Source organism: Papilio machaon, chromosome 16 (assembly GCF_912999745.1).
Source record: "Papilio machaon chromosome 16, ilPapMach1.1, whole genome shotgun sequence".
Taxonomy (NCBI): domain Eukaryota; kingdom Metazoa; phylum Arthropoda; class Insecta; order Lepidoptera; family Papilionidae; genus Papilio; species Papilio machaon.
The window spans coordinates 3,691,460-3,716,868 of record NC_060001.1 but is presented as its reverse complement, the minus strand read 5'-3'; the positions used below and the strand labels follow the sequence as shown (position 1 = coordinate 3,716,868).

Sequence of the window (25,409 nt, the reverse complement as noted above, 5' to 3'; positions counted from 1 at the left end):
TTGTATTTTAGTAATAAGATATTCAACAAAATGCCGGTTGACTGCCAGAGATCGACGACAGGCGGGAAAGGAAACCTGGGTATGTTTTTTGAACGAAGTCCAAAAATTTGTGCTGCAGGTCTTCCCTCTCAACAGCCGGACAAAAAAATCCGTGATGACTTGCAGCATTACCTCATGAAGGATGAGGTGGACTCACTTATAAGTGACATTATCATACCTCCGGAAATCCCCAGACCTCTTCCACCTTTACGTCGTCCTATACCACTAGACATGCGGTTTGCCGGAATATACGGACAGGTCGCAAGTATCGTAAACCCACCAAACAAAACAAAGTTTCAAACCCTAGTTGAAGATTTTAAGGATACCACTTATTCCTCCTATTGGAAAAAACCACTGGGAAAAGTGCAAGATCCAGTACCAATGCTCCCTGAAGGACTAGATGTGTACAACACGACCTTTGGGAGGAAGTTGCCTGATGCAGAAAGACTGTACGATGTTGTATTCCCAAAAGTACCTCTTGAAGACAAAACGCCAGCATCAAAATTTCCTGCCGCTCAAATAAATCGTAATTACTGCAAACCTCCATTTAATCCAGATTTAACATATGGTCATAGAACTTATGTTGACAAACGTGGAATATACGCCAAAACTTGTTTAACTGATGATAATGTCGTTGTTGGGAATGGGAATCGAACAGTTTTAAATACAGTTCAATCCAATTACCAGGAATTCAACAAGGCTAGACTTGGAAAAGTATTATCTCCAAATAATAATATTAGCAATGTTCCAGAGGGTTACTCATTTGGAATTTTAAGTAAACCTGATAATCTTAAAGAATGTCTAAGTTTCTGTGAACTTAATCCAGAATGCGAATTCTACAGAAAGTGCTTAGCGCATCTTAATACTGTTCGTAAATGTATGTCAACTAGATTTTCACCCAGGTTTTTTAACGAGTTTTATTTGAAACTAAAATATTATGATACTGAAAAGCGTGGTTGGCTGCCTCGTGGCGTTGTTTATAATTATTGTGCTTCAAAACTCATAAGATTTGATCCATCTTTAATAGAACCATTGTTAACAAAGTGGGAAGCATTTGATGGATCGAACATTGACTACAAGTTTTTTTCGCACATGATTAATTACAGGGAACCCATTGAATATATTCCTCGTATCCCCGATTTACCACCAGATTGCATTGACTACCGTACCACTTATAGTGAAATGGTGAAACCTGATCACGAGAGAGATGAGTCTCGTATGGCTGGAATTCCATCTGGTAGGTACTTCGACTTAGACTACCCTATTACGCCTAATTTCTGCTGCAAAGCGATTAGAACATGCCTCCCACAAGAGTCAGATGTCAAATCATGTGTCGCTCCGAGCATTCTTACACTAATGCACGTCAACCACCGTGATATGTATGCCAAACGTGAACCTGACGTCGTAAAGAAAGTATTCAAAGCTGCTGGAGAGGATTTTAGTGATGAAAAATTCAACGAAATATGGGAGGAGGCTAAAAAGTATCATTCTCAAGGCTGGGTCTGTTTTGAGACATTTAGGAGGGCTTTACGAAAAGTTTCTGAAGCAGAAAATACTACAAGTTAGGTGTTCAATTTTACTATTCGACAAATTCTGAAACTACGTCCAGTTGATTTTTAATATTTTATTAAAAATTTATTTTTACTTAGTTGATGTTTCAGTTTCATTATTAATCATTTTAATCATTTTATCACTATCAATCTTTAGAAAAAATCTTTTATATTTTTGGAAATTTTCTTTAATGTAATAGATTTTAATTTATATTATAACGTCTTATGCTAATGCAGTTGTATTTAAACTTACAACGTTATTTTCTAACTTATAATGTTATTTTCTTATTATTCTTCAGTGTTATTCTTCTACGTACACCCAAATTATAGCTTTTTTAATTCGTGAAATAAACTAATATACAACATATCACAGTTTAGTTTGATTTATAATCAATTAGGTAAACATAAACAGGTGGATTTGCAAAATTTTATGTAAAAGGAGAACTGAGCCTTCGTTAGCGGATCCAGGGGGTGTCTATTTAACGTTATTGACATATTAACATTATACGTTCTCAATATAAAATTTAAAAAAAATCTCTCACAATAAAAAAAAAAACGAAAAAAAACGCAGGCAAAGGTGGAGGTTAGATTCGTATTTAATAGAACCATTATTAATAAAGCGGTAAGATTTCGATGGAGCAAAAATTGACTACAAGTTTTTTACGCATATAATTAGTTTTAAAGGAGTCATTACAAGTGTTCTGCACATAACCGATTTACCACCCGAATACACCGACTATTGTAGTACTTACAATGACACGTTCAAAACTGATCAAGAGCGGCATAAGTCTCGTATGACTGGGGTTCCGTCTGGTAGATACTTTGACTTAGATTATCCCATTACACCTAATTACTACTGCAAAGCGCATAAAACCTACCTGCCAAAAGAGTCGGATGTCAAATCATGTTCTCGCTTTAATGGGGAGTTCTCGAATTTGGGAGGAGGCTAAATAATATCATTCCCAATCTTGGGTCTGTTATGAGACTTTTAAACAAGCGTTACAAACATTTTCCGAAAAGGAAAATTTCACGACTTGCATAAATTAGAGATTTAAAAAGCAATTGTTCCAGTTACTATTTTCGAAATGTCGCTTTTTAGTAGGATAATTATTTAGTAGTTAGTCCAGAGATGGATTTACCTAATGTAATATTAAGTTGTTATAGTATAATTTTGTTTGCGACAACCACAACATAGTGGAGTTATCAATCATCATTATGATATACAAAAGTGCAGAACATTATCGGAGGAAGGTGTAAGAAAAAAGCTCGCGTATATGCAAAATAAAATTTTATTAATTCGAAGCTTGCAATTTACGCAATTGTTTTATGTAAACATAATATTTCTAGACGGCTGTTTTTATATAGATGTAAGTTCTTAGCTAAGTTTGAATTATTCGTGTAATAAGTATCCTACATCACCCTAAACGTTATAATAAAATAGACATACAAAAAGATCTCTTTTTTTATTGCAATAATCCATCAATTTTCATTGCTGCCAATTATCGGTTTAACAAGATCTAATCACTGAGAAACTGTTGAAATGCTTTTTGGTATTTGCCTTGTGGGTCGTAGAGATTCTTCAATTCATCCCACAGTTCGGGATGCGCCTTCTTGACCTGTTTCACGAGTACTTTGCCCATCTGTTTCTGCTTGTCACTACATTTGGCGCAGTTTGTCTCGAGTGCCTCAGGAAGTTTGTCTATAAAGAAGTTGAAATTAAATTTCTTCTAACTTGAACACACACAAAAGAAATCAACAATAATAAATTAACCGTTTTAAAATACGATAACAAAATAAATCGAAATGGTTATGATAATGTTAATTTAAAATAAATGTTTACTTTGTTTTTGATTTTTATACAGTTTATGATTTGAAAAATTATGTAAATCAAAATAAAATCAAATATTTAATCTTACTAGTCTAGTCCTAGACATGACACAAATAAAAAATTCTTACTAATATTATAAATGCGAATGTTTAGATTGATGGATGTATGTTTGAAGGTATCTCAGGAACGGTTCAACGGATCTTAATGAAATTTGGCACAGATGTAGAACAAACTCTGGGAGAATACATAGGTTACTTGTTAAGTTTTTTTAATGGCGCGCGTACAGAGTCGCAGACGAAAGCTAGTATGTTTATTAAACAAAATAAAATCGTACTGCTTCTAGTTTCTTTGTTATCACTAAGTACCTAATATAAGCTGATTAAAGCTAACAAGGGTTAGTGATCTCACAATAACTTAATGTAATTAGTAAGACAAATTAGCTACCAGTCTTATATGGTCTTTAAGGAAGATAGACGCCTAGATAAGGATGCTTGTTACTAACTACATGCTATTTATAGTGCTTTCCGCTATTCACTTACGATATATTTAAATATGTACGAGAGTTGTATTATGAGAGATTAATTTCAGTAAACTTATTACCTTTAAGAATATATTGCATTATGTTATGTTTTCATTTCATTTGTACTTTAGATAATTATTTAAATAACATTTAATACTTATGTGGATTTCTTATCTTCTACGACAATATAGTTTTTATAAATTTAAATTTTCAATCATTTTGTGGATATTTGTTTGTTTGTTTATTTCTTATTGGACTAGAGGTTAAGTAGTTAATTAAACGTATTTGCTTCCCTTAACTAAGTTCTATATCAAGTTATGTTATATGTAATAATCGAAAGATGATTTGAAGATCTCTTTCATTTAAAAAGTATAGAATTGCCTTTTACTTAATGAGATTCGAACTCTTGGTCATAAGCTTGTCCTTTACAAATCGTACTATCATTACTTAAGTATCCAAATAACAAAATAAATAAAATAATACGTACCCTTAATTTTCTTAACCTCTGGAGTACAAGGACCTTTGTTCAACAGACATTTAATGTATCCAGTCAACAGACGATCGTTTTCCAACAACTCTTGCAAGTTGAAATTATCCTCTATTTCTTCATATTTATCTTCAGCGAAAGCCAAAGCCGCCACACACAGAACTACTACAATCAACTTCATCTTGCAACTTCGATTAGTTCTATCTGAATAGATACAAAAAGATCATGTCTCTTTTATAGATCTCAACCTGTACAGTCGCGTTCAATGCATTGTAAAAAATATCATACTTAAGTTCTTGAAATTAATACTTAAGAAGAGAAACGATTGTCATTAGTTTAAAAGTTATTACGCGTGCGATTGTACACGTTTATATGACATTCTTAGAATGATTTTTAGTAAACAAGAGATAATTGTCCATAAACATATCTATTTGATGTTGGACATAGGTTTATTGTTAACGTGTAATTATAGTTGTAATAATAATAGACCATATTTTATGACATCTGTTTTAATATCACGAATCGTTATAAAATATTATAATTGCAACGGCACAATAGAGATGAAATTAAAATTATAAATACAATTTCCATGTATAAAACAGAATAAATATGTTTTTAATTATTATTTAAATTGTATGGGCCTGTTTCACAATATCCAAGTAGAGTGTTGGATAACTAACTAACAAATCAATTATGTGACACATAATACTTCCAGTCAAACAAAATAGTTTGGGTTAATCTTATTTGGAGATTGTGAAACGCCAACAACCACTTTATTTGACAATAAGCTCCATGTAGCTTATTCAGAATTTACTTGGCCATTGTGAAACATGGCTTAATAATTATAAAATATTAATAAAATTGTCATCGATAACTTTCTTTTATTCTTTTGTTTTTTTTTGCTTATCATTAAAAATGAAGGAAAGTATCAAGTCAGTCTATCTTGTAAACTTACAAATGAAGTTTCATTAAATCATTACCGAATATTTCAATAATTTAAACTTAATTATTTAATTTCAATCATCTAAATAAATTAAAAATTAATCCGTAAGATTAAAAACTAATTTCCCGTCACTAAAAAGGTGTATAATGCCTCTCTATTCAAACGACTAGGATCGTATTTGTCAAGAAGCTCGAAAAATCGTGGCTCGCTCTTCGCCCTGATTCCTAACAGTAGCTTGCGTACGACAACTTTTTGCTTCGGGGAGCAACGACCGCAAGCCGTTGAGATGGTTTCTGGCAGCACACCTGTAAAGTAAGAAAAAAAGGTTACATATCTTTACATCGATGAAACTATCTTACGACATATTTAAACTTTGGACTAAATTTATACCAATAAAACGTATACTTGGGTTTCGACAGGGACACATAAAGCTGTCTCTACTTTTTCGTAAAGAATGTGAGGGATGACAATAAAATAACACTGCAGTCAAAAGCCACAGAGCTCAGAGATAGTCACAAATTTCAGAGGATGAATACATAGCTGGAAATGTGAATGCAATGACAGCAAACCTGTACTGAACATCTACTAACTTCTTTCCTGAGAGGCCTAAACCACAAAAACGTAGAATTCTAAAATTTTAACAAAATAAGGTATGTGTTATTAGATACCTAGATTAATATTATAAATGCGAATGTTTAGATGGATGGATGTTTGTTAGAAGATATCTCCGGAACGGCTCAACGGATTATGGTGATATTTGGCACAGATGTAGAATATAGTCTGGAAAAGCGCATTGGCTACTAATTTAGTTTTTTAATTTCGCACGGACGGAGACGCGGGTGACAGCTAGTATAAAATATATGTGATATAATCGCTTCAAAGACGGAAAATATGCAGTCATTAGAAATACTTCAATAATTATTTAACAGCAATGTGTTTTATTTAATAAATTATAATGTTATTTTCCATTACTTTGTAAGTTGTGCAGCATTTCGCAAAAACTCGTAAAAACTGCACAATCTAATTAGAGATACTTGAAGTATATTTATTTATGAATAATTTTACAAGAGCTAGGATATTCATTAAAAATAAACTACGACATTATTTTGGAAAATATTTGTTCTGATATGTAGTTTAACAACATTATAATAGCCGCATGAATAAAAAAAAAACTTATCAAGTAGCCTATACGTTCTTCCAAATTATGTTCTACATGTATGCCAAATTTCATAGAGGTCCGTTGAGCCGTTCTGGAGATACCTTCAAACAAACATCCATCCATCTAAACATTCGCATTTATAATATTAGTATGATTATTACTTCCGAGAATCTAAATCAATACCAGCGCATAATTTAGAAATACACGAACGATTGTTGTCATCGGACAATGCGTATTCGTGATCATTTATAACTAACATTTTATAAACTATGAACTATTGTTAGCATTTCCGCATCTTTAGTTTATCAGTTTTGAGTGCAAAATAAATATTTTATACTAAAAAAACTATAAAATCGACTTCCATTGCATCGTAAGAAAAAAAAGGCAATTTTGAATAAATAAGATTTTAAGTTGAAAATTAACTAATTATTTTTGTCTGTAATTGAGTGTTATGAGTGTCGGCAAGGACCTCTACAGTTTCCGATCTTTAGAGGTCTTTATCTCAAAACAAAAGGTTAAATTCATAAGTCAATAAACAACAACACTCAGTTGTCTGTCTGTTCCTTTCTTACCTTAGTAACCCAGATTTGTAGGCGCAAAAAAAAACGGCTAAATATTAACTTACGTTTAAAGTTTTTGCCGTCCTTAGTGCAAGGTCCTTTTTCCATGACGCACTTGTAGTATGCAAGTAGTATCCTCTCATTCTGTATAATGGAGTCCGCGTTAAAGTTGTCGTACCGGTTGACGTACTGCTGCTGTGAGGAGCATGACACCACCACCGTCAGCGCAAACACGCACAACAACCATTGCTTCATTTTGTATCTGGAAACAAATACAAGAATAATGGGTTTCTCTTTTCTGTCTTAGTTCCCTTTCCCTATTATACAGGATGTAGTTTGCGAGATAAATCAAAAAATAATTTATGTTCTTTAACTTATAATTTGTTAGATATAGCGTATACATTAAGGACAGTCGTAATTCAAATTGATCAATAATACGCGACAATTATTATTTAATTTAAAGTCAATGTAACAGTATAAATGAATTCGGTCAACACTTGGCTATACCGCTACTTTCACAGTACTAGAACTGTACTTTCTAAATGGCATAAAAGCGCAATTATTTAAAACAAGTAACACTCACTCGGAAGAAAGTACGCAAGTCCTTCGGGTGTGACGGCCAATGTCGGTATGGTCGTTTCTCTGACTCCTAACAGTGGGGTGCAAACATTTCTCTAAAACCAGTCCTCGATGTAGGAAGAGGTCGATGTAACGGGCCGCATACGAAACGTTTGTCGTGTACAGAATTAAAAAAAGTGTGTCAATGATCGTATTAATTATCTTCTTAAACTATATACTACAACACTTTGTGCTTTATAAATAAGCATCCAATAACGGAAAACTTCGTATTAAAGGTGTCTTAACAAATTGTCTTTGTCTCCCAAAACATGTTTCTTATGCAATGTCAATGCCCTTAACAGTGAATCGAATTTTGTTTTTGTCGTTCTCTTATTTTTATTACACCACAAGTTATCCCTTTTATCTTAAAAAAGGGCTTAAGTCTCTTAGGGGAAAGAAGTTAAATTGATTTTTAATACTTGACCTTTCTAGTCCAGGTTATTTTCATCAGTGATCATTGACACCCATGGACATCCGCAATACCAGAGGACCTGCAGATGCATTGACGGCCTTTGAGAAGGTGACGCATCCTCGCTTTTTGAAGGACCCTAAGTAGTGGTTTCAAAATACCGCCGAGGACAGACCATTCCACGACGTGATAACTGAATTGTTCCAACAACTCTTCGGAGAGAGCTCTCCGTTGTATGCGTTGTATCATGGGAGGTCAGTTTGTTTTGTAGTAGATAACAGTGATTATTTTTATTTGATTCTTCTTTTCGTTTCCTGCCATTTTTGGGTATGTACATAATAAGGTGAATAAAAATAGATTGTGATTTCCGTCTGCTTTCATTATTTTGATATCTGATACCAACGAATAAACCTAAAAGAATTGACGTGTATTTCTTGTTCACGTTGGTTATTCCAAGAAGTACTGTTGAATATTTATACATTCACTACTGTTTCATATTTACCTGTTTACTGAGTAGGTATTTTGTATTCAATGTGCATCTAGTATTCCGGTTTATACTGGCAAGGATTTTGTAGTTTTTATTAACTCGCCACTTCTGTGATTCAAGTGGTCCAGTAGATTAGTTCAAATGTTTATTTATTTAGTTCAATTTTACATAATGGCAAACCAAAACACTTAGAATTAGGTGACAAAATGTTACTTTAAGTTTAAATTAAAAAAACATTAAATAAAAGTTATTCTAACCTGATGGTGTTTCATAAAGAAAATAATTTTAGACGTCTTCAATAAGTTTAAGGCCATATAATACAGGTCAATTCTTATCTTTTTTTTTCAGACGATGTGCGCAAAGGTTCAAAATATTCTGTTATAGGATTACCTTTTATTCTGAACGTCTCAATTTCTTCTGCAGTAAAACTTCCTTGTTGTGTCCATATTTGTTGCTGTATCGTTTTTCAGTTATCAAGACTTGACTTATTAAGACAGTTCCATGGAACTGTTTGATTTTATTTTTGAATTATTTAGTTTCAATGGAATTTGTTTGTTATTTTGATAAAACATAATCATAAATTAGTAATAAATAGTCGGTACTTATGTTAACATTGTCTTTCAGTGTGTTAGGTTTTTTTTAATAATAAATAATATTTTCTAGTCATACTAAACATATACATCATAACTCTAGGAAAGAATTACAAATAACGTTTATTCAAATAAGCTATTTCTAGTTTCCAAAATGTAGGTTTAAATAATTGCTAAAAAGCAACTTATTAGTTTATAATGCAAAGTTTCACAATTAATAATGCTGTTATTATTCTAACAGGAGCTTGAAAAAATTAAACATGAAAAATTGCTTTTCATATTTCTGCAGGCGCTTCATACGACAAAAATAACTAAAATAACTCCTTTATCTGAAATGCCAATGTAAGGTCAATAAACAATTAGTTATGAATAAATTATAATTAATTTGATTAAAAAAATTAGAAATACCTTATACGGATAAACTTTATACTTGTAATCCGTTCCTCGGTTTATTTATTACCAGAAAATTATATTTATTCTTAAAAGAAAAAAACTCAACGCATTAAAAGATAACGTTTTCGTAAGCTATTAAGTGAAACTATTTATTACTAACATATGCTTATAATTATTAATAGTAAAAATATATTTTGGCGAAATTAAGTAATTAAAAAATAAAATCAAGTAGTTTCATGATACTGCCTTGACAAGTCAAGTATTCATAAATGAGAAACGATGTAACAACGGAAGTGGACACAAAGCGGAAGTTCCGCAGTATAAGAGGAAACTGAGGCCGATCACATCTTTACTTATAATTGTTTACTTAAGAATCTTCACCTTAAGTATCTTCCATACTTTATACAGCCATTAAACATGCAATACAATGAGTAAATTTGAGAAAAAATATATTATAAAGAATAATCTCATTTTTGTAATGGAATAAAATGATATAAACTGTAATGGAACACCGCGAATTGGTCTGACTGTACTACTATTTCAACGGTTGAGCTGACCTCTTAAAACAATTTTAATTATGTAGTAAAAAACATGTAATTCTTAAATTGATACTGATAATACTTGTATAAGAAAATTAGGATAATATCCCTTATCATTTTATCAAAATATACACATAACAATCATATTGATGGCGGCCTTCAATATCGAACAATAATACATTGTGTGATAAAAATCTAGGCAATACACAAATTACTTTGAAATGGCCACAAACAATTATTCATTAACTTATTTCAGAAATTATGAAAATTGCTTATTTCCTTATATTTTCTCTATATAATGGTAACATTTTGGTTTGAAATGCACATTAGTGATCCGGCATCGAAAATAATCAGGAATACAGGTAATGTAAACTCGTTTTTTTTGTTTAATAATAACGTCTATGTCTCTGACTGTCAGTATCTCTAAATATTTTTTTAAAGAATTTTTGTGTAACCGCGAACACACGCTATTGTACAGTGTCCTTAGAGATAAAGTATAAATGACAAACAAGAACAAAAACAACATAACTCACGCCCGTAACCTTGAGGGGTAGGTAAGGACAACGGACTTCCACATGGTGCGGTCTTGACATATAAGAAGAGAGGCCCTTATTCTACACTTATAAAAAGTCACAATGTTATCACATGTAAATATTTCAGAACAATGGTGTTCCTAAGCCTAATACTTGCGGTGCTCATTCCTATGGCGCTGAGCTATGACGCAGCTTATGACAAAGTTGATGCAAACAAGGTGCTTGCTGACGACCCTTTGTTTAGGTCTTACATCGATTGCTTTCTCGACAGAAAGCCATGCACCGCTGATTTCTCTGAGGAATTTAAAAGTATGTATTCATTTTCATAGTACAGAAAGATTATTGAATGAAAAAATAAAAAAAAACCTTATAGGTAATGTGACTCTCTTATATCGTAAAATGTGCAAATGGACTTAATAATTACAGTAACATACATGACATATAATCTTACCAAGTGAAATATACTCTGTGAGAGAAATCATTTCCTGAAATTTGATCAAATCAAACTTTCCTCATCGGCTTTGAGAAACTGTGGTAAAGAGATTCTATTACCGTATTGGTTATCAATCCCTTGTGTTTATACATAGTTCCAATCAGCGTGTCTATCGGATGAGCTGTTGATGAAAATCATGTCATGATATCACCTGCATGTATATTGAATGCAAGTAAACAACATTTACCAGGAAAGTTTAAAATTTATTGTAAGGAAGCATTTACTTTTCATCATAGAGTCGTGGAATCTTAATACGTTTCATTTGTTTTCCTCATAAAGTTAGCTCTACCATTGCTCGCTTTGTCTTCAAACAAAATGAATGTTAATTATATTTTTTTTATTCCTGTTTTAGAAATTCTTCCCGAAGTTATAAAAGAAGCATGCGCTAAATGTTCCGAACCACAAAAGAAGAACGTAAGAAAGATTGTCAAAGCTCTTTATGAAAAATATCCGGATGACGCTATCAAATTTGCGGATAAATATGATCCTAAACGAGAATACGAATCTGCTTTCGCTGCTTTTGTTGCCGAAGAGTAACTATGTTCACAAGAGAATTCAAAGTATTTATTCCCTTTCCACTATATAAAAAAGGGTAATAAATTATTCGTCTCTGTAATCCTTTAACGACTACTGGCTATGTTATATTATATCATTTTATCACCTAACGGAGCATTACTCAATAAATTTGTGTGCAAATAATAACCTACTTTTCTGTTAATTAAACCTGGAACCTGTCCCATGATGGGACCTTAAGTCCATCGCCATCAGCTAAGTACACGTCCCAGCTGAGAAGCTTGAAGCCTACCCTAAGTTAGGCGTGCTTAAGCCATAGTCAACCGCACTGGCCCAGTGCGGGTTTGCTGTGTTCACACATATCTTTGAATTTCTTCTCAGATATGTGCAGGTTCTATCTGAAGTCTGCCATTTTAATATCCTCTTGGTCTAGTCTATATCACTTCATAGTCTTTCGAAAATAGATTTGATACTTGATGACGGATAAACTCTTAAATCTATTGTAACTTCTATATACAAAAGCAAGATTTTTTATCAAAGTAAAATATGGACTATTTTATTTTTTAATTATTCTATTAGTATACGCGAGTTAACTTAAGCTTGGTTGCTAATTCAATTAGTTAAATTATGAAGAAGCAGCCCTTGATAATTGAAGCATGTCATGTAATTGGTAACACGTATACTTACTTGCATTTGCAAAAGGATATACACGTATTTAATATTCAACTGGAGTTTCATTGTATATACTATTGCAAATGGAAATCCCGACTTTTATTTCAACATTAAGTACATATGTATAAATCCATCCGGTATCCTTAACTTTAATGTTAAAATTTTTAATGCTTTGAATAAAATAATCAGTTGTATTTTTTAATACATTAAGGGCCTATTTCACAATGTCCAAGTAAAGTGTTGGATGACTAACAAATAAATTAGCTGATACATAATACTTCCTGTCATTTGGACATTGTGAAACGCCAACAACGACTTTAATTGACAAGTAAGTTGGAAATAGTTTATTCAGGGTTTACTTGGACATTGAGAAACAGGCTCTTAGTTGAAAGCTAGTAGTGAATATACTAAGGCTAGTATATTCTGTTCTAGTAGGCTAACGGTGAGTATCCACTGCCTTGACACTTGTACAGTGATATTCAGAGAGCAAAAAGACTTTACAGCAAAAATAATTCAGTTGATTTATTTATGGTCGTTATAAAATATAACTCTAGTTGGTCCACAATATTGTTAAGATTAACTATGATTTCAGTGTCGTAAAGCCTAACGATGCGGAATGGTTGCGTTGCTTGTTATAAGATGGTTATACAACGATACCTGTCTTACGTCAGAGGTGCTGCCAGCTGGCGCAAGCGGCCCGCTGCGGTTGACATACAAACACACATGCAACCGACCGGCCTGCAAACTTGCTCAACACTCAAATGCCAGCCGTTCACCTAATTCGGTCAGAGGTGCTTATAGGTCGAAAATAAACAATACAGTTTATTAAATTCTTTATTGTTTTCAGTCTAATCTTTCACCTTCAAAATAAATAACAATTAATTTTTTATCCCTAACAAATTGTTTATGAAATTAAGTTTAAGAGCATTATTTGAGTAACAGTATAAACAACATACAAACTTTAAAATTGAGTGACGAAAAAAAAGGTTGAGTATTTTAACGAATTGATAACAAAAAATACGTTTCATCATAGAAATAAAACTTATTATAACTTAGTAAATAACTTATGTTAAATGCGAAATAATTAAGTTTAGCTGCCCTGGATGAATTTATCAAAATTTGCGCGGTGCTTGCCGCTCGGGTCGTTTTTCTTGACGAGTTCCTCCCATTGCGCTGGGTACTTCTGTTGGATGGCTTTGATTACTTTCCTAATGTTAAGCTTCTGCTTTTCTGTACATTTGCCGCAAGTGGTCTCAATAGCCTCAGGTAGGGCTTCTGTAAATAATAAAGTTGAAAATCAACAAAAAAAAAATTAACAAAAATCTGTTACTTCGGTACAATTTTTTCTCTTTATTTAGCTAAATTTTAATATCATTATGTAGTGCATAAAACTTGGTAACAGTGCCTATCTAACATGTTACAATATTTGTTTATGTCTAATACGACGGACTCCAGTTCTAATGATTATAAAAGTGACAGATTTTTTAAAAGCGTATTATAAACTAGCTTTTACCCGCGACTCCGTTCGCGCGGAATAAAAAATAAAAAACGGGGTAAAAATTATCCTATGTCCGTTTCCTGGTTCTAAGCTACCTGCCCACCAATTTCCAGTCAAATCGATTCAGCCGTTCTTGAGTTATAAATAGTGTAACTAACACGACTTTCTTTTATATATATAGATGTAGCGTTGCATTGCTACATCATTTTTACGGCTTGGCAGAACCTCTATATGCCAGTGGCGAAATGTATAAATAAACAAATTATAAATGACGTCTATTTGTAAATATTCGAATTTCAGTAACAAAACAAACAAAAAACATTTAGTACATTACATAAAAAGAAGTCTTGTTTACATTTTACATACGAGTACATACGTGTTTTTTTTTGTTCACAATTATGCTAATGTTTATCATATATAGGAACTTGATAACCTCAAATTAGAGTCGTTTACTTGGCGGGCAACAGTTGTCTTGACCTCGCCCGTTTTATGCAAAAATTATATTCTGACTCCGCTTGACTTCATCTGTGTTATAAAGTGGAACGTTTTCTGCATAGACAATATAACGGATTCAAATCGAAGACAAGATTTAACGTCCATAAAATATATGTTTAATTACTTCACGAGACGATCTTCAACATACGAGAAGATTTTTTTAAATGATTTCGAAGGAAAATTATGGTATCGTCTAGACACTAGCATTTACCGTTTTACCAAAACAATTGAAAGGAAATTAGTATGTTACAAAAAGTAACAAAGAAGTTCTAGACGTTTTTCACAAAATTTTGTAGAATAGAATTTTGTACGGATGTATAATAATAATATAAATTGAAATGCTAACACCAATTTTAAAACAAAGTATCTGACAATAACTTAACTTTAAATTGGCAAGTTTACTTAGCCCACTTTAAGCACAGATAACATAATAATAAACTAGTTTCAGGTAAATAACTAAAAGGAACACCTTTAAAATCATAAAATTTTAGCTTTATCTACACTAATGCTGGAAAGATAAGACTACTATATAGAGTACGAACATAGCTTAAACAATGTTAACAGGTGGTCATAGAAATTACAATACAGTTTAACATTTAATAATTTCATTTGAGTATAGGCTTCTAAAGAGAATACATATAGCCTATTAAATCTCCCCTTGTAACTTTTTTCGCTTTAACGGACCTCTAACTTTTATATTTACCTATTGATTAAATGAACCTCACTTAGACTATGTTTTTGAAAATGAAGAAAAAAATGCACTTACTTTTAAAGTCAGTGCCCTCAGCTGTGCATCTGCCTTTGTCGAGGAAGCAGTTTATGTACGACTTGAGCAGCCTTTCGTTACTAATCAGTGTGTCCACATCAAAGTTGTCATACTTTGAGTTATATTTCTCCGCCGCGTACACCGACATCAACACACAAGCTAACACCACCAAGGTTTTCATTTTGAAGTTATTTCTGCAATTACAAATAAATTTAAATTAAATAGTAGTAATTGAATCGTATAGAATATTGTACTATACGAATGTGGCTTGTCCCGAATAATAAACGAAGAAATCTGTTTAGCGTCAGCGAGCTACCTTCAGGGACGACGAATGCTTGACTTGAATCTAAATTAGTTCTGCCTTAGAGTAAGCAGCATTTGAACTTAAATATGTTACACGCAAGGTTATAATGTTTTATTACTTGCGAAATCGTTAGTTAATTTACTCAAATAATAATGTAATGGACATTATTAAACCATTAACATAATTTTTCTTCGATATAATTAAAACTTGTTTAAAAAATCACTAAGTAAAATTATGATAACACATTAGGGAAGGAACACAAAGCACAATATGTTTTGGCGTAAAAAATCGCAACAGTCGACAACAGTTCGTTCACCCACCTTTTACTCTCTATAGTAGACCCAATGAACTAGCGACCATTGAAAGCGACAGTGCTTTTATATTGATGTTGATTAACCCACTACCTTCCTCGTCGTGCAGACCACTTGCGCTTATTGTCCGACACTCAACATTGAACCTTTCGCCTATCATCACATGGATCATTTTTCAAACAAATAACAAGTATAGCAGGGCCCTCTATAGTTCTTCTGGTTATGTTTTATAGTGGACAGTTTGTTGACTGTACCAGGAAATCGTCTTGAGCAATAATTACTTGAAAAAAATTAAGGAAAACATAAGTAAAGATACATAGTTTATTTATCTCAAAATTCTAAAATATTTTACAATTTTTTTAAACTCTATAACAATGTTTTGATAAATAAGAAAGAATTCATCAGAAAGAAAAGAACATATGAAAAAGATTAAAAGCGTGTTTGCGTCACAGAAATTCTGAAACCTTGCCTACATTTGTAAATAACCTCTTATTATTGTCTCAAAAATACAGTGTTATACACGCATTATTTCGTTAAAAAATGAGAAGCATTGTACTATGTATTTGGCGATAAAAACGTATAAATTTATTTGGAATAAACCCAATGAACTAGAGAAAATCCTTGAAATTTGTTAATTACCGTGAAGTGGAACGAGCAGAGCTTTGAAAGTAATACAAGTTTATTACATAACCGTTGTTTTGTTTACACGGAGGCCTTTGACAAACTTAATATGATAAAAGCTCTCAGTTATTAAGTACACAAAAGGATGTCAATATCCATACATGGCGGCGATTACGCTATTTCACTTTTTAAGTTATTTAGTGATAATCTTAATAATATTATAAATGCGAAAGTTTAGATGGATGGATGGATGAATGAATGGATGTTTTTTGAAGGTATTTCCGGAACGGGTCAACGGCTTTTAATGAGGCACGGATGTAGAACATAGTCTGGAAGAACACGTAGTTTACTTTAATAAAACCTAATGGTTTTTTTATTAATTTCTCGCGGACTGAGTCGCAGGCGACAGCTAGTTAATCAATAAATTGAATTTATATTATCTAATTTATATTATTTAATCTAAGCTAGGTAGATAATTTGCTAGATTTAACAAAAACGTGTAGTTTTTCTGTGGTGAAATTAATTCGGCTTGTGGAGATTTTATTTATTTTGTAAAGTTCACACAACAGTTATCTTTTGTTGTTTTTATCAATTGTATAACTATTAAATATACATTGTATTCATTATACTTACATGTAACAATAGTATAAGTTTGCACTTAAGCTGTAGAAATTGCTTTGAGGAATTTTTCGAAATATATATTTTGAGGATCGAGTTTCAGTTTGAGTTCATCTCGACTGTCGGCCAAATATTTGTCGAAGGCTTCGAATGTGTTTCGTGCCAGGCGTCTTTGAGATGGCGAACACTTCGCACAAGCTGACATCACCACTTCGGGTAATAACTCTAAAATTCACACGGTAAAATGAATTTAAAAAAAGAAAAGAAAAAAAACATAGCCAAGTAATTGGATAGATAGATCCATTAAAATTAAGTATTCACGTCTTGCAAACGTTGAACAAAATTAAATTTAATATGTTATTACAAAGTATGTTTTTTTTTGTTTTTATCTCGCAACTGATGTCTCCCAAACACACGACGCATTAGGTTTTAATATATTTATATACATGTTCTTTAGCACCTATTTCAACTAACTCTAGTTATTTAAGTTTCTAGTTTTGTAATTTACTAACCAAACATGCATTTCTGTTGTCCGAAATAAAGAATTTTGGATTTTAATTGAAACAATCCAACCAAACTTTCAGTTCTAGATGTCTAATAAATAAATGAAATACGATTCTCAATGAAGATCAACTAGCCATCTTTAACAGCGGCGCAATTTTAAATCAAAACGTACATAAATAATATAAATATTGTACCGATATTTTTTACATATCGAAACATTTCGCAAGTCACAGACCAGATAAATACTGTATCGTGATGTTGTTTCATTGCAATGCTCCCAAAACCCAAAATTAAAGAAAGTATACGTTTCATCATAGTTCCTTACACGATGTTCTATTAACCTGCCATTTATAATTCGGCCATTTTAGTAATGTTTTCATATCATTGCTATGCATGTAACAGTACTAAAAATTATAAGAATTATTTAAGAAATAAAATGCGAAACTTAGACCGAATATTTGTGTTCTTCGCGCCATTGTTATAATGATGTCCTTGGCAATTTTTATTTTATTCTATGTATGCATATTAACGAATAATAATTTTTGCGAAGGTGATTTGTGTGAGTAATATCATGAGCAATTCATTAATTGTTTGTGATTCATAATATTTTTTATTTTTATTAATTATGAAAAGCGCATTTGTGTACATTACAAATTAATTAACTGTAATTTATAAAAAAAAAACAATTAAACACAAATTAACTAATTATAATAATGTACATTAAATTCAAATGCATTCTAATTTTAAATTAGGTTATGAACGTTTAATAGTTAATTACTACAATAACTTACGTTTAAAAACCCTTCCCACTGGTGTACAAGGTCCTTTATCTAAAAAACAATTCATATACTTCCTCAACAAACGTGGATTTTGAAACAAATTATCCAAATCGTAGTAGTCATATCTCCGATCGTAATATTTGTCCTCAGCGGAAATAAACAAAGGAAACACGAAAAACACAAGCACAATCAATTGCATACTAACTGCCGTTAAATCTTTTAGAATATCCTTTGAATAGAAGCACACAAATGACTTTATAGTTCTATAACATCGAATTTAATACGAGTTACTCGAACGCAACCTTCTTAACATGTGAAGAGAACACGTGAATATGCAAAAAACATTTATAATGACCTAACAATTAACAAAATATTCAAATGTACGAATATATGTGTGAAATTTGTATATCCTATCTACACGTCTAGGTTATAGGATTGAGTGTTTATGTAATAAAATATTAAAAATAAAACTGATATCATCTTCTCATCCCTTACCCTACCGTATAGTGCTCTTCATAACATCTCCATCAGTCATTATATCTTCTTGCAAACAATAGGTAAGACTACAACTTAAGTCAGAAATAATTAATATACTTCATTCAATTAATTAATTACGAAAAACAGACCTTAAGTTACCGTGTTGATGAGTCAGTATACATAACGTGTTGGTAATAAAATTAAATCCTTTATGGTATGGCTGTTGACAATCGAAGTTGCCTGATTCACGAACCACTGGTAATTATGAATAACGAAACAAAGGCGATGTCGCTAAATGTTATTAAACTGTATAATAATGCGACTTGTAATCAGTATCGTAAAAACTGTCGAAAAATATATTGTTGCCTCGATTTATTCAAATATAATGAGCGGAAGACAAACGTGAAGTGGAAATAATTCCAAATTTCGGCTTTTGATTGTGCGGGCCGCAGACCTAATTTATGTCTTATTTCTCTTTCCATCTTTTTCTTATAAGGAAAAGATGGAAAGTGGATTTGACGGAGGAAGAGTTTCATAAGAAAGGGAAATATTATTTATCTGTGCGTCTATCGTTGATTAAAAGCAAATTGTTGATGTTTATGGGCCGCGGTCGCTTCGCTATTTCAGCGAATTCAGGTGGCCACTTGTTCCCTTAAAAAAATGTTTTTTATACAAGTATTTCAACGGACCCACTGCAACTATGCACCAATAAAACTCATTACTGACCCAAATAGGTTGACGTAGATACCACCTGCTACTATAAATAAAATAATATATTATACACATGTGTATAAAGTTATTAATCAAGTTTTAAAATCTTACTAATATTATAAATGCGAATGTTTGGATGGATGTATGGATGTTTGCAAGAAGGTATCTTCAAAACGGCTCAACAGATCTCGATTAAATTTGGCATAGAAGTGATCATAGCCTGGAAGAACACATAGGCTACTTATAACGTTTTTTTTTAAATTCCGCGTGGACGGAGTCGCTGGCGACAGCTTTATTATAATATAGTGTAATTTAAGTAAGACATTCGCTTGATCATATGTTCTCTTACATCTCTATTTTTCAAATCTAATATGCCTACGTTATGTTTGTGCGAAGTGTTTCATAAAAGAAAAAAAAAAAAGATTCGTAATTTTATTTACTATTCCAATATTCATTTTAACGACATTGTTTTTTATTAAACGAATTCTTTTGTTTTTGTTTATTACTTGTATCTTTAAGACTTTGAAATGGCTGCTAAAAGTGCAGCGTAGTGCTTGGATTCTGGATCGTATTTCTTCTTGAGGGCGTTGAGGTCATCGACTACCTTCTTTTCGGATTCCTCGAGGAATCTCTTGAAGATGTGTTTCTGTGCCGCAGTGCATTTATGACATGCGTTTTGGAACGCCTCGGGCAAGTCCTCTGTAAAATAAGTTAAAGTTATTATTTTTAAAAGACCATGATTAGTGATTATCATGATAGCATCATCGGCAACGGTGGTTTTTTATGACTGCCTTGTTAGTTAAGCAGGTTTTTAGTTATTTGGGAGTCTGCTAGCTTACCTAGTGTATTTATTTGTCTTTAGGGTTTTTCGTTTTAAAATAATGAAGTGTACTTTATAAAATTTCTTTGAATATTTTTAAAACAAGAAACGCTTACGCTATCTACATTGCGGTTACTTATGTCATCAAAATGTTGTGTCAAATAATTTGATACGCAGATTTTTGTGCTTCTAGGTGTTCTACCTTTTCAATTGTATTAAAATTTCACATTCATTAAGATTTTTTTTCTTAAACATATGTATAGCCTTATATATACAAAGAAAAACATTACTATTTTTTTTGCTGTGCATTACCTTCATGGTAAGCGTACAATGACCTCTAAATAGTACGCTAGATTAGTTTGAAAAACATCCAATATAATTGATATCACGTAGACAATCTTTTAACTGGTTACTTATTGCTTAAGCTACACATTTATTCGGGAACAAAGACTTCCTTATTTTAAAACATCCACAATTGATTATTTTTTATTTGTTAGCGACTTGAACAATTAATTTGACAGGTTTTTTTTAAATTTAATTAGAAAGGCATCTTCCTCTAACATGAAATCAATAAATAATGAGACTAAAACATATTGTGTTACGTTTAAAACCGAAAGCATTCAAATATGGGAAAAACAAAAACTTACTTTTAAAATCAGCTTGCACATCGTCGCATGGTTTCTTATCGTTAAAGCAGTCCAAGAAGGATTTTAATATGTTTAAATCACCAACAACCGCTTCAATGTCTAAATCATCGTTCTCTGTACTGTAAGTCTCAGCTGCAACAAGCGCCATCAATATCGGCAACAACAATATGCACTTCATCTTTAATAATTCTTCGAACCTTCTGGAATGTAATTATAAAAAAAAAAAGTTTAATTCAAGTCGAAGTCACCTCACGCATCGATTGCCTTTGCCTTTTTGACATCTATCGGAGTCTTAAAGTAATAAAAATATAACTTATCAAAAGTAAATATAATTTAAGTCATAACAAATGTTTAAAGACTTATCAAGAAAATATTTATAATAAGATTCCACTACCGCAACGCATGTACAAAACCAAATGTTTGTCTCTCTTTGTCAAAGAGAATGAAAGATAGATGACAATACGCTTATTACATCTCTATCGGCAGTGAAAACCTACTGTTAACTTTACGTAGCAACAAACAAAATTAATCACAAATGTGTTAGTAAACACGCTTAAGTTTCTAATAACAATAACTCATTAAAAGGTTAATAAAAATATACAAAGTTCGTTACTTCTTAATGCACGAAGCATTAATAATAACGTCTTACCATTGTTCCAAATACAACAACAATTTAGTATGATAGAACGTTCTAGACACATTCGATAAAGGTCATAAAATGATTTATAAATTTTGAAAAACTTGATTTTAAATTGTATGATTCTAAGTTGTATTTACACCAAAAGAGTAGCGTAGCTCTTTTGTTGTTATTACAACAATACATAATATTTTAAAATAATATTAAACTTACGTGACTTCAGGTTTATCACACAACTTGTTTTAAAGTGCTGAGATCAAAAATTGTCTTAAGCATGCATTCGAACAAGGTTGTTTGCATAGTGAAAATTCTCACGAGTCTCTCAGCTTTTATATCAACAACCAACTGTTCGACTCTGTTACATTTTTTTTGTATTATTCAACGCTGTATACTGATTTTGAATTATTTTACGCTGATTATTGAACGCTGTATCTCAAAATATTTGTGTTTTTATGTTATGATTTACTTACTTGAGTGCATTTACTTTATTAATAGTTACAAATATTGGCTTGGCTTTGTCGCCGTTTGTTAATGACTTTATATCTTCGGCGAAAATTAAATATAGCATTGAAAACAGCGCCACCTAGTTTAAAATTGCTAACTTAACTCTAGCTTGAACTTTTCATGCCATTTTTTAATTTAACAAATCATTTAAGCATATGTTTGTTATACTCGTACTACAGAAGAATTTTGTGTGTATTTGACTAACGATTGAAAATTGAACGTAAACAGAAAACAGCTACGGTGTGCCTGATATGAAATAAAAGCATTCATGCGTTAATTTGCCTACATGATATGTACATATATATTATTTATTTGCAACTAAACTCAACAAACGATAATGAAGTATGTTTAGAAAAAGTTACATTCGTATGTTTCAAATGGAAACTTATACTTGATTATTTTTTGGTATTTAGAGAATGCGACTTAAATAGTGTTTAATCTTTTTTGACGTCAATTGTACGATAAAGTGACTTGAAGTAATATAATGTAAATATAAAATCGGCAACAAAACAACAAAATCAATTTGAGGACAAATAATAAAATTTATTACTTATAAACGTTCAATACAATTTCAATATTCAAGCTTTAGCGAGAGCGGCGTTCAATGCCTCGAAAAGTTTGCCAGTAGGATCGAACTGTTTCTTGAGAGCGTTGTATTCCTCGGGGAACTTCTCGTTCAGGCCATCGAGGAAGATTTTCAGCTTCTGTTTCTGAATCGGATTACACTTTTCGCAGGCTTCGCGCACAACCTCGGGCAACTTGGCTAAGAAACAAAATAATTATTATTACAACCGTCCAATGTGCTTGACGGTAGAAATGGTTCTCAAAATAGTGTCGCGTAGAATTAAGTGCATTTTGATATTTAATAAATGTTTGTACTGAGCTAGCAAATGTGGAACTGGTTAATATTTAGTAATCATTCCCCAATATGATAAACACTCGAGATTTGCAGGCAGGCTTAAAAGTATATTCTTTGCTCAAAGGAATCATATTGATTATCTCACAAGACTTTTTTATAAGTTTTTGCTAATTTTCTAATTTATCTTGAGCCATTCCAACTAAGTTCTAGGCTTGAACTAGCATATGGTTTTCGATAATAATCAAATGGCAGGATTCGATCGCTCGACCACCAGATCGGAAATCCGTACCCTTAACCAAAAGGCTATTCGCGCTTCAAAATGGCGTGCCACGTCTTATGCCACGACAAGGTTCTTGTTAATTTTGTACCATCACATCTGTCCAATAGTGTGGATAGAATTTGATTATAATTATTTTATGCCCAAGATATAGCGTGAGTATATAGAAGTTACAATTAAGAGTAAAGTGTGCTTACATTTAAAATCTTGTGTCAGTTTGGTGCAAGGCGCTTTTTCGGTGAAGCAATCGATGAACTTTTGTAGCTCGTTCTTATCGGCGACAATCGCTGCGATGTCCAGGTCGTCATGTTCCGTGCTGTAAGCCAAGGTGGTGGCAGTCAAGCCAACCATCACTGTTAGTGCCAAGATAGTCTTCATATTGAAGATGGATTTTATCTGGAAATTAAAAAAAAAACGTTAGAAACATACGTATTCTAGTTATTCAATGCAAAAAAACATAGCTTGCATGTATCAAATGTGATTAGAGAAAGAAAATTACAAAATTATGAAGAACAAGCAAGGCTTTTTAAGGTACAAATTCAATACAAAAAAAAACGTTGTAAAGATTTAGTATGCTTGAAAATAAGTCAAAGAAAAATATTAGCAATGGTCATATTGTTTTAAATCATATCAAAGACAATAAGTAGTCGTAAGATAAATGTTAATTTCAATGGTAATTCTTTAAAACAATTGATTAATTACGAGTTTTATAATCGATTATACCAGCGAATACCTTACTTTTTTTTTAAATAATTTTTGCATTAAAAATCTTTTCTTATCTGATAACTGTCCCTCTAAAGAACAAAACTTCTAATATACGTCCGTCAATATATTTAGATGATAGGAAAGTACATGAAATGAATTTCTACACAAATAAGATAAAGGTTACGTTTGAAATTGAAAACTCATTATTGAGAAAAGAAAATATTTTTTTATATATTTTTTATAAATATTATTTAAATATACCCATGTATAACTTACGTGAATTAAGAACTCGACTGATGTACGATTTCAAATTGCACATACTTTTATAGTCCTGCATTCAATAGAGTTTTTTACATATATGATAAATCGATAAATGGCGTAGTTTTTTGCAGTCCGTGCCTTGATAATTCAATAGATTTTTTTTCTCTGAGGCTAATTAAAAATATAAACGCGTATTTAAATGAATAAAACGACATATATAATGAATTATTAAAGTTTTTTGTTAAAATATTTTTATTTTCCTAGATATACTGACTTAAGATTGACCTATGAACTGACAGAAAGGTAATAATGTTATCTATATTAAAACAAAGGTTCCTATCATATCAGTATGAAGTACATTACACTTTATAATGTTTATTTAATTCGTTTTTATGTGTTGTTATCTAAAACTCTCGCAACTTAACCACTTATAATTTAACATTTTAAAGCAACATTTATAAATCATCTAAAAATGTTTAAAGCTTGACGTTGATTTATGTACTCCAATGCAAAGATTCATTTCCTTATTATTAAAAGCCAAAAGCTAAACATAATCTATTGCTAAATAAGGATGTCCAAAATATATATGTTTATCAAAGCTCAATTAACTAAAACTAAACATTTACAGTAGCTCAAATATGTACAATTTCAGTTTTCTACAAGTTTCAGTTGATTACAACTTCTTTTAAAATTTAGTAGAATGAGGATACGTCAAGGAAAGAAAATCCTATCGTACCCTTATTATGAAGCACTTCATAATATTAGACAATCGATCCCATTGTTTTATAAGAGAAAGGGGAAGAAACGAGCTGCGGATAGCTTAATAATAATTGATCCGACTCCCATGGATATCTTCAACACAAGAGGAACCGCCGATGTGTTGCCAGTCATTAAGGATGTACGCTCTTTTCTTAAAGGCATCTAAGTCGTTTGGAAATATAACTGAGAACAGAGTATACCACAACGCATAATTCAAATTAAAGAAACAAAGACTTACTTTGGGCTACATACTTTGTCGGATAAATTAATTAGAGGGTCTGAAATTAAACAGAATATAATGGAAGCCGTAATTTATGTTGCATATTTTGTTATCTATAATAATGCAGATAGTGCAGTTTGTGACCGTCAAATTTATTAAATTTATTTATATTACTATCAGCGCTTACTTAAATCTTCTGGTTTCTGCGACATGTCCGTATTTACCAGAAAATTTAACACTCACCATATAATACTTAAAAACTCGACCGTATAACGTAGTTACTACAAATATCTATTTAGATAT

The 25,409-nt window shown here is 31.7% G+C and overlaps 6 protein-coding genes across 6 annotated transcripts; 2 read left to right on the top strand and 4 right to left on the bottom strand.

Moving 5' to 3' along the window:
- Positions 1-30: 30 nt before the first annotated feature.
- LOC106716500 (EF-hand domain-containing family member B) lies at positions 31-1,605 on the top strand. Its single transcript, XM_045681634.1, has one exon. It carries the CDS (start codon positions 31-33, stop codon positions 1,603-1,605), a length of 1,575 nt encoding a protein of 524 aa, XP_045537590.1.
- A 1,412-nt stretch (positions 1,606-3,017) lies between these two features.
- LOC106716499 lies at positions 3,018-7,750 on the bottom strand. The gene is made up of 5 exons (XM_045681633.1): positions 7,670-7,750; positions 7,152-7,348; positions 5,532-5,672; positions 4,425-4,628; positions 3,018-3,288 (listed from the first exon to the last, which is right to left on the bottom strand). Exons 2-5 carry the CDS (start codon positions 7,339-7,341, stop codon positions 3,107-3,109), a joined length of 717 nt encoding a protein of 238 aa, XP_045537589.1. The 5' UTR covers positions 7,342-7,348; positions 7,670-7,750; the 3' UTR covers positions 3,018-3,106.
- Positions 7,751-10,438: 2,688 nt separating this feature from the next.
- On the top strand, positions 10,439-11,813 carry LOC106716689 (ejaculatory bulb-specific protein 3). Its single transcript, XM_014510257.2, has 3 exons — positions 10,439-10,484; positions 10,783-10,964; positions 11,501-11,813. The coding sequence occupies exons 2-3, from the start codon at positions 10,787-10,789 to the stop codon at positions 11,683-11,685; spliced, it is 363 nt and encodes a 120-aa protein (XP_014365743.2). The 5' UTR covers positions 10,439-10,484; positions 10,783-10,786; the 3' UTR covers positions 11,686-11,813.
- Positions 11,814-13,286: 1,473 nt separating this feature from the next.
- Positions 13,287-15,789, bottom strand: LOC106716593 (ejaculatory bulb-specific protein 3). The gene is made up of 3 exons (XM_014510127.2): positions 15,717-15,789; positions 15,093-15,286; positions 13,287-13,608 (listed from the first exon to the last, which is right to left on the bottom strand). Exons 2-3 carry the CDS (start codon positions 15,271-15,273, stop codon positions 13,424-13,426), a joined length of 366 nt encoding a protein of 121 aa, XP_014365613.2. The 5' UTR covers positions 15,274-15,286; positions 15,717-15,789; the 3' UTR covers positions 13,287-13,423.
- A 4,089-nt stretch (positions 15,790-19,878) lies between these two features.
- LOC106716658 (ejaculatory bulb-specific protein 3) lies at positions 19,879-21,829 on the bottom strand. Its single transcript, XM_014510215.2, has 3 exons — positions 21,735-21,829; positions 20,885-21,084; positions 19,879-20,116 (listed from the first exon to the last, which is right to left on the bottom strand). The coding sequence occupies exons 2-3, from the start codon at positions 21,060-21,062 to the stop codon at positions 19,932-19,934; spliced, it is 363 nt and encodes a 120-aa protein (XP_014365701.2). The 5' UTR covers positions 21,063-21,084; positions 21,735-21,829; the 3' UTR covers positions 19,879-19,931.
- A 759-nt stretch (positions 21,830-22,588) lies between these two features.
- On the bottom strand, positions 22,589-23,553 carry LOC106716688 (putative odorant-binding protein A10). Its single transcript, XM_014510256.2, has 2 exons — positions 23,359-23,553; positions 22,589-22,788 (listed from the first exon to the last, which is right to left on the bottom strand). Exons 1-2 carry the CDS (start codon positions 23,537-23,539, stop codon positions 22,604-22,606), a joined length of 366 nt encoding a protein of 121 aa, XP_014365742.2. The 5' UTR covers positions 23,540-23,553; the 3' UTR covers positions 22,589-22,603.
- Between the last annotated feature and the right edge of the window lie 1,856 nt (positions 23,554-25,409).